Genomic DNA, 12,451 nt, shown 5'->3' with positions numbered 1-12,451 from the left:
TGTTTTCGGATTTTTGATATCGTATAATATATTTCTATATATTACATATATCACGGTGCTTCAGGCAAGAAAGGTAAGTTTTCTTCAGCAGAACCCCCCACGCACTTGGTATTAGCAAGGTGAAACATGGCTAGAGGTTCTGTTTTCCTCAGCAAGAGGCTGATCAGGTTTGCTGTTCTGGCAACGCTTTTTCTGCTCGTCATTGTCAGTTTGAACTCTCGTGGGTCCTCGTCCAGTAGTACGGCCAAGACTGGCAGCAATGTCGGGCTGACTCGAATCGTGCCGGTGTGCCAAAGAAGGTGGGTATCTCTGAGGATGTTGTGCGACCACCACGCCCTATGGGGCTGGACCAGGTAAATTTGGAAGCGGACGTTGTCGTCGCTTCCAAGGCACCAGCGGACAAAGTGCCCGTTGCAGTTACCTCTGCTTCCAGCACGGTTGACAACAAGCAAGAGCAAGCTTTGCAGGAGGCTCCCTCTGTCCAGGATTTCATCCAGGAGAAGACCGAGGAACAGCAGCTCGAGGCTGACTTGAAAGCCAACGTCAAGCAAACCACCATGGACTTCATCAAGAAAGACTTCGCGAACAAGGGTAAGAGACCCAAGGCATGTTTCGTCACTCTGGTGAGAAACAGCGAGCTTAACGGGTTGCTCTCTTCCATAAGAATCGTCGAACAAAGATTCAACGCCAAGTTCAAGTACGACTGGATTTTCTTGAACGATGAACCGTTCTCTGAAGAGTTTAAGAAGAGAGTGCAAGAGGAAGTGTCATCCACTGTCAAGTTCGGGTTGATTCCAAAGGAGCACTGGTCGTATCCAGACTACATCGACCAAAGTAAAGCTGCGGACACTAGAGCCAAGATGGCCGATATCATTTACGGTGGTTCAGAATCCTACAGACACATGTGTCGTTACCAATCCGGGTTCTTCTGGAGACATCCCCTACTGGACGAATACAGCTGGTACTGGAGAGTTGAACCAGACACGCAACTGTACTGTGACATCAACTACGATGTCTTCCAGTGGATGCAGGACCACGAAAGGTGTACGGTCACCATTACGATTCACGAATACGAAGCTACGATCCCAACTCTGTGGAAAACCTCCATGAATTTCTTCAAAGAACACCCTGAATATGTATCGGAGAACAACTTGATGAAATTCTTGTCCGGGAACGACGGGGAGACGTACAACCTGTGCCACTTCTGGTCGAACTTCGAAATCGCATCGCTAGATTTGTGGAGATCGCCAGCGTACAGAGCTTACTTCGACTACTTGGACAGGGCCGGTGGGTTCTTCTACGAAAGATGGGGGGATGCCCCAGTGCACTCCATTGCGGCCGCGCTGAGATCCCAAGAGATAAGATCCACTACTTCTCCGACATTGGTACCACCGACCCACCTTACGACTAACTGTCCTCGGGACATGGACGTCTTACAGAAACAACGAACTGTGCCTGTGACCAAGGGAACGACTTCACATTCCAAGCGTATGCATGCGGGACAGAATATTACGACTCTCAAGGCATGACGAAGCCAGACAACTGGAAAGAACTTCACGTTTGATTCATTGTGTCACATGAAAACCACTACGTTATAGGAGTTATTTTCTCTGTATATTTCATTTAGTTATTTCAAAGTTTAATAAGCATTCTAACTTTATGTTGTGTCGAAGTATAGAAACCATTGGCAAATGCAAGGTTCACTTTTAACTTGATTTTTTACCTGCACTTTGAAAGAAAAAACATTTTTGCTTCAATTTCGCTGGGAATCTCATGCGAAGCGGTGTCGTCTCATCAATTGATGGCAGAATATGACCAATTTCGACAACACGATGTCAAACGAATACAAGAAACCAACAAGGTATGTTCCTGGGCCAAATGACCCATTGCTACCGCCTCAGTTATCTGATTTCAAAGACAAATCTACTGATGAGGTAATGCAGGAATTGAATAGAATGCCGTTTTTCATGACACAGTTGGATAACTCAGACGGTGACGGTGGTGAGAACGTAGAACTGGAAGCACTGAAGGCATTGGCATATGAAGGTGAGCCCCATGAGATTGCCGAAAATTTCAAAAACCAAGCTAACGACTTATACAAAGTGAAAAGATTTAGAGACGCCAGAGAGCTCTACACCAAAGGCATCAAAGTGTTCTGTGAAGATAAAAGTATTAATGAATCACTTTTTGCCAACAGGGCCGCTTGTGAATTGGAACTGAAAAACTATAGAAGCTGTGTGGCGGACTGTCAAAAGGCTATGGAAATAAATCCAATGAATTTGAAGTGTTTTTACAGAATGGGGAAGGCATTTCTGGCACTTGGCAAATTTAAAGAAGCTCATGACGCTGTTTCGTTTGGGCTGAAAATTGATGAAGAGAATGTCCCACTGAAGAATCTTTTGGCTGTTATTGCTAAAAGGGAAACGGAAAGGAAGGAATATGATGAAAAGAAATTAAAAGAAAAGGAATTCCAAGAGAACAAGAAACTTCTGCTCAAAGATGCTTTAGAATTGAGAAACCTTACCAACTTGAAAACCAGCAAACGCTCTGCACTACTAGGCGATGCTCACATCAAGTTAGAGGATCCCATGGATTTCGAATCACAAGTGATTTATCCAGCTCTGGTGATGTATCCAACCACCAACGAGTTTGATTTTATAGCAGAAGTAGGTGAATTAACCACCGTTCAGGAGCTACTGGATCTCGTTATGGATAGGCCACAGGAGTGGTTTGATATGCCTAACCATCAAAATTTCTCGGCAAAGAAACTCGTTGCATATATGGAAACCAAAAGTGGTGGATTAATTAAAGCTGGGAAAAAGCTTTCCTTCCACGATATATTGAAGAAGGAAACACCCGACGTTCCTGTCCTGGATGATGCCATAAAAATATATTTCGTTCCAAAAGTGGATTCCGAAGAATGGGTATCCAAATGGGACAAATCTGCTATATTAGCGGCAAGATCTGGTTGAATACTACATATGTAATACAATATAGATAGTCAAATCTTTTTACATGCAAATGTTTTACTCAAACTTTGATGAGTAGTTAGCTTTTCCAAGATGTTTTTCTCGCCATGGCAGTTTTATACTTATGCAATCTGGATGTGGTCGGGAATATCTCTTCAATATGCAATGGCGCCAATGGTCCGAAGATTTTCTTTGTGTCCCAGTTTTCCTGCTCTACCAGTTGTTGTCTCAATGGCGATTCCTTTGCCCAGTTGGACAAAACTACAGTGTCTAGTTCAGGATCTGACAGAATTTCTGGAAGTGAATCATCAACGGCCTCGCTACGCGCCTTATTTTGAATATGTGAAGACGGCTTCAAACTGGCCTTGTTCCTATAATCTATCGAGTTGATTCCCGCTAGAACAGAATTTGGATCTGTCGATTCTCGATTATCTTTTGTACGACGTCTTTTATTCGATGACGATTTGGTGAAAGTCTTAGCAGGCTCACTTGATGCTAAGAGTGAATGTTTTTTTGAATAATTCTTGAAATCACTGAATTTGACATTGGAGCGCTTGGATAAATCGTCTTCCAACTGCGATTTCTTTCTACGCTGCTCCTTTCTCCGCTTTCCAAGCTCGTGTTGGGTTCTAAGAACTTCTGACAAACGCTTGTTTAATCTTGCTTTAACGTCTTCCTTATCAGGCCCAGGGCGTGGTAAAAACTGGAACTCGGTAAGTTTGTTATCGCATTTCCGATCTTCCGCATTTCCGGTTGACTTTGAGAACTTTTCCGTAGAATTATTACTCTTGGGCAGTCCCTCCTTCGTGCTGTCACCAGACACTGAAAAACCTTTAGAAACTGGGGATTTCCCCTCTATTCCAGGCGAAATAGATAAGTTGACCTGCTTAAAGTTTTCTTTATTTGGCGATGAAGGTGCTAAGGGCAAAGCGACTTTCATGTCGTCGTGCTCCACAGGATATTTAATTGAGGTTACTGGGGGTAACTTTGAAGCGTCATTCTCCAACGGCAATGACTCTTTTTTCTTTGGAATAGACAGATTTAGCCTCGGTTTTGTCTTACTGGTCGAGAATATATCTTTCAATGTTTCCTGCATCGATAGCTCATCTTGATTCGGCCTTTTCGCAGGGGGAGAATGTCTCCTCATTGGAGAACCACTGAAATCAATCGACGACCGGGGTAAGCTAGTATGGGGTTTTGAGTGGCTCTGTACTTTCTTTTTGAAGGATTTAGTAGAGAGAGATGATAGTCTATCAAATACATTCTCAGAAATATTAGGGGACTTCTTTACGGAAGAGTTTGTCAGCGCTATATGTTTAAGAGGACTTTTAAGTTTTGTTTGATTTTCCTTTGTGATTCCGGTACTCTTTTGAACTTTTCGTTCACTGCGAGCAGACGGGGAATGGTCGACGTTGTTGATTTGTGAAACTGGATTGCTATTGGGTGTCTTCTTCGTAGGCTTTCTTTCAAGTTTCGGTAATTTTGGAGTCTGAGCTAGTGGGTATGTGGTAGTTATTTCTTTAGTGGAATCTTTTGATTTGGACACAGGCGCTGCCGATCGAACTGTAAGCGGGTCCTTTTCAGGTAAGGGAACGAACAGATTTTGTCTTATTCTAGCCCTTTTTTCAATCCCTGGATCATACTGAGCAACATTCTTCGGTGGAATCACTACTGTATCGGCTAGCTGATTCACGGGTGATACAGTTGCGCTCACGCCAATGGATGTGGTTTTATTAGGGCCGGATGCTGGACTAACACTTTTCTGTTCTGAATTATCTGAGACAGTATCTAACAGTCTGGAGCTATTCAATGCAGACTGTTCTTTTTCTTTACCGTTGGGATTTCGTTGCACAGAAGTGGTATCTGGCGTACTATGATTGCCTGTGTTAATGATGTTCTCTCCGCGGGTAGGGCTTTCTGTATTTGTAGCTATGGGTTCTCTATTTGACAGTGGTTTATTGGAAGTTGGAATTGCCGGTGAGCGCTCCTTGCTAAACGGCGACCACATTGTACCCTTTTTTGCCCTCTCTGGAACTTGCTTTGACAGTGACCTTGGTGTAAACTCGCTGGAGGCGTTACTCTTTGTTGGTGTCTTCCTCCTCTCTGGAGAAGCATTTGCAGTAGTGAATATATCATTTTTATCAGTGAATTCAAAGTCATTGTTGTTAAGGGATGTTGTTTGCTGTGGAGATGCAAGAACATTCTCAAACTTATCTCTTAGCCACTGGTCAGCAGAGTGGAGGACCGAATCATCCATGTTTTGATCCAGGCTATTATTGAGCACATTCAAAGAATGAACCATGTATTTGGATACATTGTCCTTCTCGGGATTAAACGACCAGCTCATATTGACCCCGATGACGGCTCAGTCGATCTCGGCTGTACTCGATGCAGAACCTCAACAGCTCTGTTTACATCTCTTGGGATCAAATTTCTTAAAAAAGGTGTTTTCGAGCCGTTTTTTCCTTTCTTTTTTTATTGTGTATATATACTTTACGCGATGCTCCTACGACAAAGCGAACTTTGAAATGCCAGTCCAGTGCGCTCACGAAGGAGAGGTGGATTGAATTAGTATTAGTATTAAAAATTATTTAGCTGCGGGAATATATAAACATGTATGGCAGGGGTTTTTTGTCGAAAATAAACGAGTGGTTGTCAATGGCCTGCATTGTGCTCCTCCATGGTACCAAAGATCGCGCTCAGTTCAAGTTGGAATCACGGCACATCTTTGATACACTTGGCCTATGTGTGAAACTCTTGCCTCTTGTATTCAAATTATTCATTGCCACGAACTGCTTCAAGCTGTCAAACTGGCCAGATTGGTTTCTTTGGATTTGGTCACTTGTGCCGTTCATAGTGAACAAGGGCGACATATTGTTTCCGAAGCTCATGGGGCTTATCACGGACTCGTCATCATCCTTATCAAACTCATTGCCCATGTACATATCAAATTTCAACGCAGAAGGCGACCTAGCAGACAACGGAGTGTTGCTGTTGCTGCCGTTATTGTTATTGTTGTTGTTACCCTCGGTTGGGTTACTGTTGATGTACAACCCGCCAAACGCCTTCGTCAAGGAAATAGGCTTACTTCTTCTCTGCGAAGGTTTCCTCTTTGCGCTTGCAGGGTTGTTGTACGCGGACATCGATGAGATGAACATACTCCCACGAGGGCTTTTCCCAAGACTGTATTTACCGTCGCCCTCGCCTTCGTCACTTATTGGTGAAGGAGTTCTTGGACACATATCCTTCTCATCGTCGTCGTCGTCTTCCTCCTCGTCATCGACAGCATAATCGTCTTCTTCAGATGTGGTGTTCCCACTCTGCTGAACGTCCTCGGATTTTAGAGTATCCTTTGTCGCGTTCTTAAATGAGTACGCGTTTAGCCTGTCCAGAAGCACTTTCCTCTCCTCAAACTCTGTGGTCGTAGTGGACATGGTGTCGCTGAACATGTTGGAACAAGATCTATCTCTGTTCTTGTTCCCGCTTCTGCTATTGTTATTGTTGGATGAAGATACGCTGTCACCGTAAATCCGCCGAAGGTACGAATTCACCGATGGCGCAGTACTGTTTGCATCGTATGATTCCGGGAAGCAAAGAGACCGTAGCCTCAGTTCATCCTCGTTGGGGTTGTTTACAAAACTTAAAACCTGTGAACTTGCCTGCATTGTAATGTTTCTTAGGAGCGTATGTATTGGATGATTACGTCGGACCGCTAAGCACAAAAAACAGACGATTGAAGAAAAACACCTTTCAAAGTGTCCACCGGCGTGTTCCTCAAACGCGTTTATACATGTACATATATATACACATATTTTTATTTCTTGGAGAATCCAACTGTGAGATCCACAAGAAGTCCATTAGTTTTTCCGATAAGATAAAAATAAAAAAAAGAAACAAAAAGACCGTTTCGGGGTGTTCTTTTCCTTGACATTGCTTTTTTTCGTTTCTTTTTCGGGTAAAAGAAACGTGCTCAAAAAGGAGGTCGAGACAAGATTTAATTTCTTTTTCTGGGCGCGGCAGTGAAACCCCCGTAGAAGCACTCGAGAATGAGCGAGTTCTTCCGCATTGAAGACAGGATGATTTCCCCTTTTGGGGGAAAAACGCAGATCACCCGGAGTTTCATCTTTGAGTGGAGCAATTTTCTTTTAGGCAAAGGGAAACAAGGAGACGCTCTGAGTAATTTTACCGCACTACCTCAAGGGTAAGCTGAGCTGAGCTAATTGTGGAATGACTCTTTGTATCTGGGAGGCTGTGGAAGTCACGTTTCTGTAGGGTTCCTGCGTTTACTATATATATATATATCTGTTACCCTCTCATCCCTTACTATCCCACGTAGGTGATAGAGAGTGAGGTCAAAGAGAAACATATCTCTCGCTGGTTAGAAAATCTCTCTGGTGCTCCGTGTTGTCACTGGTAATTATTTTGTCTTTGACATCCAAGGAGCACAATGCTCCGGTGGCTCATCAAGGAAGGAAAGGGGGGGTTACTTTTTGCGGATAGAGCTTTACCTCATCAACTGGTCACTGTTGTTTAGTGCTGGTATGTGGAAAAAAAAGCATCAGTTCATTTTTGTATTGTTTTCTATTTTCTTAGAAAAATTAGACTAGATTTAAAAAAAAAAAAAGTAGAAATGAAAAACAAATTTGACCAGCAGCTGACACATTACCCGGAAACTCCCAGCATTGGACTATTTTCATAACAAATGGTAAGCACAGAATCTGGTTCACCGCTGGTGTTAGAGAGCGCGGTTATCTACGAAAGACTGTCGATCTAAACAAACTGCAATGCTGGGGTAGTTCTCAATTGCTTAAAAAGGCGGCAACCAAAATAAAGTGCTAGAATGGTGCACTATGTATATATACTAACCGGTCATTGAAGTTCAACCTTATACTACTTTTTTTCCCTTTTCCCGTATGCCATCTTCAAGAAACTTTTGTCAAGACCAGAAGGTCTTCATACAGCTCTCTCAGATATTACCTATACTTGAAGTATCGTCCATTCCTTTCTCAAGAGAATCAAAAAGGGTTTTCACCATACTTCTCCACCTTTTTTTTCACCTTGCCAAACCCAATTCTCCTATCCAAACCTTTCAAGAACCCGTCCATTCATTTAAAAAGGTATTCACTTATCTTTAACTTTGACACTTTCTTTATTTGATTTATTTCTCTGCGTGTTTTTCTTTTTCTGGTTTGTCCCGTATTTGCGTTTGATCAATTATGAATTTCAAGTCATCATTTCTGAACATTTATAATAAAAGAACAATTGAATCGACTAATGCAAGTAAAAATGGATTAGCGCATTCCATCTCAGAGGTGAAGCACCCCTTTAAAAAACAATTAAACGATAAAAAGCCATCGACAGATAAAAGACAATCGAGATCGAACTCTCCAACAAGAAGGAATAGGTTGGGTAACAACCAGCATTTCCAATTCTCTGAGGAATTAAAGTCCACTTTAACCAAAAGTGGTGAGGAAAAAATACTATCATTACAAACAGATGTTGAACCATTCCTCAGTTTACCAACTCCAACTACACCAGATAGGAAACCGCGCGTGATCAGTTTCTTGCCAACTCCTCAATCATTGGAGAAAAATTTCACAGACTTGGTCATCACCCAACACATCAATAGGGCCCACCCCATATTCCAAATTCCCGAGATCCTGGAAAACATATTGCGTCAAGTAGACGAGGGATCTCGTTTCAATTGTATGCTCGTCAATAGGCTATGGTCTCGCGTCAGTTTCCCGATCTTGAGCAGAACCCCCGTATTCTCCAGCGTCGTTAAAGTGCAACTATTTTTCCAACTGACACAAAGAACAACTTTGTTTAAAGTTGAAACGATGACACTGAATAAAATAATGCAATCTTACCCCATGAGGAAACGTGAAGTAGATTTTTTTTTCCTTAGTGACTTGAAGGCTCTCAAAATCCACATATGTCCACAATTCAGATTGCCGATACACTGTTTCAGCAGTATGAAAAGGTTGGAAGAAATTACTATAACCGGGAACAAAGCAATTGACGACAACTACTTGCTAAAGATTTCCCCATTTTTGAAAAATTTGAAGCACCTTGACCTAAGGGCATGCGATAATATCAGTGATATTGGCATTGTTTCCATTGCAATAAACTGTCCACTGTTACAGACAATCAACGTAGGTAGACACAAGAACGGGTGGAAGATAACGGATATATCCGTGGTTGCACTGGGCAAATACACAAACGTAGAAACTGTTGGTGTTGCTGGATGCCATATTACAGACACCGGTATCTGGGAATTCGCCAAATCAAACGGACACAACATAAGAAGACTTTCGTTGAACAATTGCGAACTGCTAACCGATTTCTCAGTGCCTTGCCTTTTGGGTTTCAATTATTTCCCCAACATCAGCGTTTTGGAGATGAGAAATTTGTCTAAAATCAAAGACGTCAAGTTTATTGTCAAGTTTAAGTTGTGGCAGAAGTCTCAGGGGAAGCCGCTACTCTTGGAAACATGCGATAGATTGAACGCATTGATTAGCAAAGAAGAGGAGGATATGAGAAAATTGAGCTGCATTATGTCTCTACGCGATATGACGTCGTGGGTCAATCAGGACGACAGCTTAACAGGGTGATCTCCAAAAAGTAATAATTAATAGTCTACGTAGACAATACGGGCGTTCCTAAGTAATATATATTCTCCTCCACACTAAAACTTATGTTTCTAATGAAAAATATACATCCAGTTCCTTTTGCGCTTAACCTCCTTTGGGAAAAACCATAACTGCCCTGTGTTTGGCTTCTTTACCCGGTAAAATATCTAGTTTTTTTAAAGGTCGCGTAGAAAATAAGAGAAGAAAATTCGAAAAGAATTAGTATCGATAATAACACAGGAAGGGTAAAGATACCACGCCGCAACAATGTCTTTTTTAGATCAGCTTCAGGAACTTTCAACAAAGTCTAAGTGCTTTAACGCTGCATGCTGGGGTATCTTTGGGTTTGGGGTCATAAAATTGACCACTTTGATCCTGAGATGCATGGCTCTTTTTGCTGATTTGTACATTTTACCACCAGTGAATTTCTCAAAATACGGTGCGAAAAAGGGCGCTTACTGTGTGATCACCGGTGCGAGTGATGGGATTGGTAAAGAGTTTGCTTACCAAATGGCTTCTCGTGGTTTCAATGTTATTCTGATTTCAAGAACAATCAGCAAGTTGGAAGCATTGAAAGAGGAAATTGAGAAGAAGTACAACGTTCGGGCCAAGATTTTGGCTGTGGACATCTCAGCAGATGACAGTTCCAACTACACCAAAATTAGACAGATATGTGACAGCTTGCCAATTACCGCGTTGATTAATAACGTTGGCCTGTCTCACTCGATTCCAGTCCCATTCTTAGAGACCGAAGAAGACGAGTTGAGAAACATCATTACCATCAATAACACTGCAACTCTGATGATTACCCAGATTGTTACTCCACATATCATCCAATCTATTAAATCGAAGCAGGCTTCCAGGGGGTTGATCCTTACCATGGGCTCCTTTGGTGGGCTTATCCCCACTCCGCTATTAGCGACCTACAGTGGATCTAAGGCGTTCCTACAGAGTTGGTCCAATTCCTTGGCTGGTGAACTATCTGGGGATAAAATTGACGTTCAATTGGTTCTATCCTACTTGGTTACGAGCTCTATGTCCAAGATTAGAAGAACTTCGATGATGATTCCAAGTCCAAAGAAATTTGTCCAGTCAACTTTGGGGTCCTTCGGTAGACGTTGTGGTTCTCAAGAAAGGTATGCCACTATGACACCGTTCTGGTCCCACGCCATTTACGAGTTCGTCATCGATGAAACTTTCGGTGTCTACTCGAAGATTGTAAACGCAATCAACTACTCATTCCACAAGTCCATCAGGACGAGAGCTTTAAAAAAAGCTGCGACGTTGGCCAAGCAACAGTAAGGTTAATTGTATAAGCTTATCGTATTTTTAAATAAATCTAAACCCAAACTGAGATTCATACAGTTTGACCGACACGTTGGTGAAGGGTCTGAATGGAGAAAACGTAGATTCCAGCTCATTAGTTATCAGAAAAGGGATTGAAATAAAATCGAGATCAAGAAAAGAGAAAATTAATAGAGAAAAAAATTCGTTACGTTCCATTAGAGATCGCTTTTATAAAGAGGCTAATAGAAAAGGCAAAAGTAGTCAACTTCCCTGTCTGTGATTACGCGATCCAACACAAACTAGACACAGAGCAATGAGTGCTGAACTGGCAAACTACAAGAGACTAGAGAAAGTTGGTGAAGGTACGTATGGTGTTGTGTACAAAGCGCTGGATCTTCGCCAGGGCCAGAGGGTGGTCGCCCTGAAAAAAATCAGGCTTGAAAGTGAAGATGAAGGTGTCCCCAGCACAGCCATCAGGGAAATATCCCTCTTAAAGGAGTTGAAGGATGATAACATTGTGCGTTTGTACGACATTGTCCACTCGGATGCACACAAGCTATATTTAGTTTTCGAGTTCTTGGATCTTGATTTGAAAAGATATATGGAGGCCATACCAAAGGACCAGCACTTGGGCAGCAACGTTGTGAAGAAGTTTATGATGCAATTGTGCAAAGGTATAGCCTATTGCCATGCCCACAGAATTTTGCACCGTGACTTGAAGCCTCAGAACCTGTTGATTAATAAAGAGGGTAATTTGAAGTTGGGTGACTTTGGGCTTGCAAGAGCGTTTGGGGTGCCCCTAAGAGCGTATACACATGAGATTGTTACTTTGTGGTACAGAGCTCCAGAGGTGTTGTTGGGCGGTAAGCAATATAGTACAGGTGTCGATACATGGTCAATTGGTTGTATATTTGCCGAGATGTGCAACAGAAAGCCATTATTCAGCGGTGACAGTGAGATTGACCAGATTTTCAAGATTTTCAGAATATTAGGGACGCCAAATGAAACCGTTTGGCCCGATATCGTTTACTTGCCGGACTTCAAACCAAGTTTCCCGCAATGGCGCCGAAAGGACCTTGCCCAAATGGTTCCAAGTTTAGACGCTCATGGAATCGAATTGCTGGACAAGCTACTAGCTTATGACCCAATCAATCGGATTAGTGCAAGGCGTGCCACGATGCATCCGTACTTCCAGGATGTCTAGAAAGCGGTGCATTATTTCGAACCGCAACTGAAACCAAGAAGAAACCATTTTTTGCCTACTCTCGTCGTATAATCGGTAAATATGTAAGCTGTTTACGGTAGCATCTATAAAAAAAAAACTACAGCTCGTGTCCACCCCACCCCCACGGAATCCTATTGACACAGCAGATTCTTTGAGCTGAATGGACATTCTAAGAAGGTGTTATCCCCCCGGGGGGGGGATAATACTGTTAGTAGAAGGAGGGGGAGAGGGGGGGGTCCCGTCCCCCGTCACTTTCGACGGTGCCAAAAAATTACATAACCGTTCCTCGATCTCAAAGTTCTCGAGTTTCTACGGCTTTTCTCTCACAGGCAACAAAA

General features: G+C 42.6%; 7 protein-coding genes across 7 annotated transcripts; 5 read left to right on the top strand and 2 right to left on the bottom strand.

Moving 5' to 3' along the window:
• Window positions 1–338: 338 nt before the first annotated feature.
• On the top strand, window positions 339–1,529 carry KNAG0A03960 (alpha-1,2-mannosyltransferase KRE2; the record flags this gene model as incomplete). Its single annotated transcript, XM_022608274.1, has 1 exon — window positions 339–1,529. The coding sequence occupies one exon, from the start codon at window positions 339–341 to the stop codon at window positions 1,527–1,529; it is 1,191 nt and encodes a 396-aa protein (XP_022462321.1).
• Window positions 1,530–1,811: 282 nt separating this feature from the next.
• CNS1 (HSP70/90 family co-chaperone CNS1) lies at window positions 1,812–2,972 on the top strand (the record flags this gene model as incomplete). Its single annotated transcript, XM_022608263.1, has 1 exon — window positions 1,812–2,972. One exon carries the CDS (start codon window positions 1,812–1,814, stop codon window positions 2,970–2,972), a length of 1,161 nt encoding a protein of 386 aa, XP_022462320.1.
• A 76-nt stretch (window positions 2,973–3,048) lies between these two features.
• SLI15 (Sli15p) lies at window positions 3,049–5,316 on the bottom strand (the record flags this gene model as incomplete). The annotated part of the gene is made up of 1 exon (XM_022608252.1): window positions 3,049–5,316. The coding sequence occupies one exon, from the start codon at window positions 5,314–5,316 to the stop codon at window positions 3,049–3,051; it is 2,268 nt and encodes a 755-aa protein (XP_022462319.1).
• Window positions 5,317–5,668: 352 nt separating this feature from the next.
• ICS2 (Ics2p) lies at window positions 5,669–6,634 on the bottom strand (the record flags this gene model as incomplete). Its single annotated transcript, XM_022608241.1, has 1 exon — window positions 5,669–6,634. One exon carries the CDS (start codon window positions 6,632–6,634, stop codon window positions 5,669–5,671), a length of 966 nt encoding a protein of 321 aa, XP_022462318.1.
• A 1,551-nt stretch (window positions 6,635–8,185) lies between these two features.
• AMN1 (Amn1p) lies at window positions 8,186–9,583 on the top strand (the record flags this gene model as incomplete). Its single annotated transcript, XM_022608230.1, has 1 exon — window positions 8,186–9,583. One exon carries the CDS (start codon window positions 8,186–8,188, stop codon window positions 9,581–9,583), a length of 1,398 nt encoding a protein of 465 aa, XP_022462317.1.
• Window positions 9,584–9,868: 285 nt separating this feature from the next.
• On the top strand, window positions 9,869–10,903 carry IFA38 (ketoreductase; the record flags this gene model as incomplete). Its single annotated transcript, XM_022608218.1, has 1 exon — window positions 9,869–10,903. The coding sequence occupies one exon, from the start codon at window positions 9,869–9,871 to the stop codon at window positions 10,901–10,903; it is 1,035 nt and encodes a 344-aa protein (XP_022462316.1).
• Window positions 10,904–11,201: 298 nt separating this feature from the next.
• CDC28 (cyclin-dependent serine/threonine-protein kinase CDC28) lies at window positions 11,202–12,092 on the top strand (the record flags this gene model as incomplete). Its single annotated transcript, XM_022608207.1, has 1 exon — window positions 11,202–12,092. One exon carries the CDS (start codon window positions 11,202–11,204, stop codon window positions 12,090–12,092), a length of 891 nt encoding a protein of 296 aa, XP_022462315.1.
• Between the last annotated feature and the right edge of the window lie 359 nt (window positions 12,093–12,451).

Source organism: Huiozyma naganishii, chromosome 1 (genome assembly GCF_000348985.1).
Source record: "Huiozyma naganishii CBS 8797 chromosome 1, complete genome".
NCBI lineage: Eukaryota > Fungi > Ascomycota > Saccharomycetes > Saccharomycetales > Saccharomycetaceae > Huiozyma > Huiozyma naganishii.
Note: the sequence above shows the minus strand (reverse complement) of the source record. Positions and strands in the feature narration are given on the sequence as shown.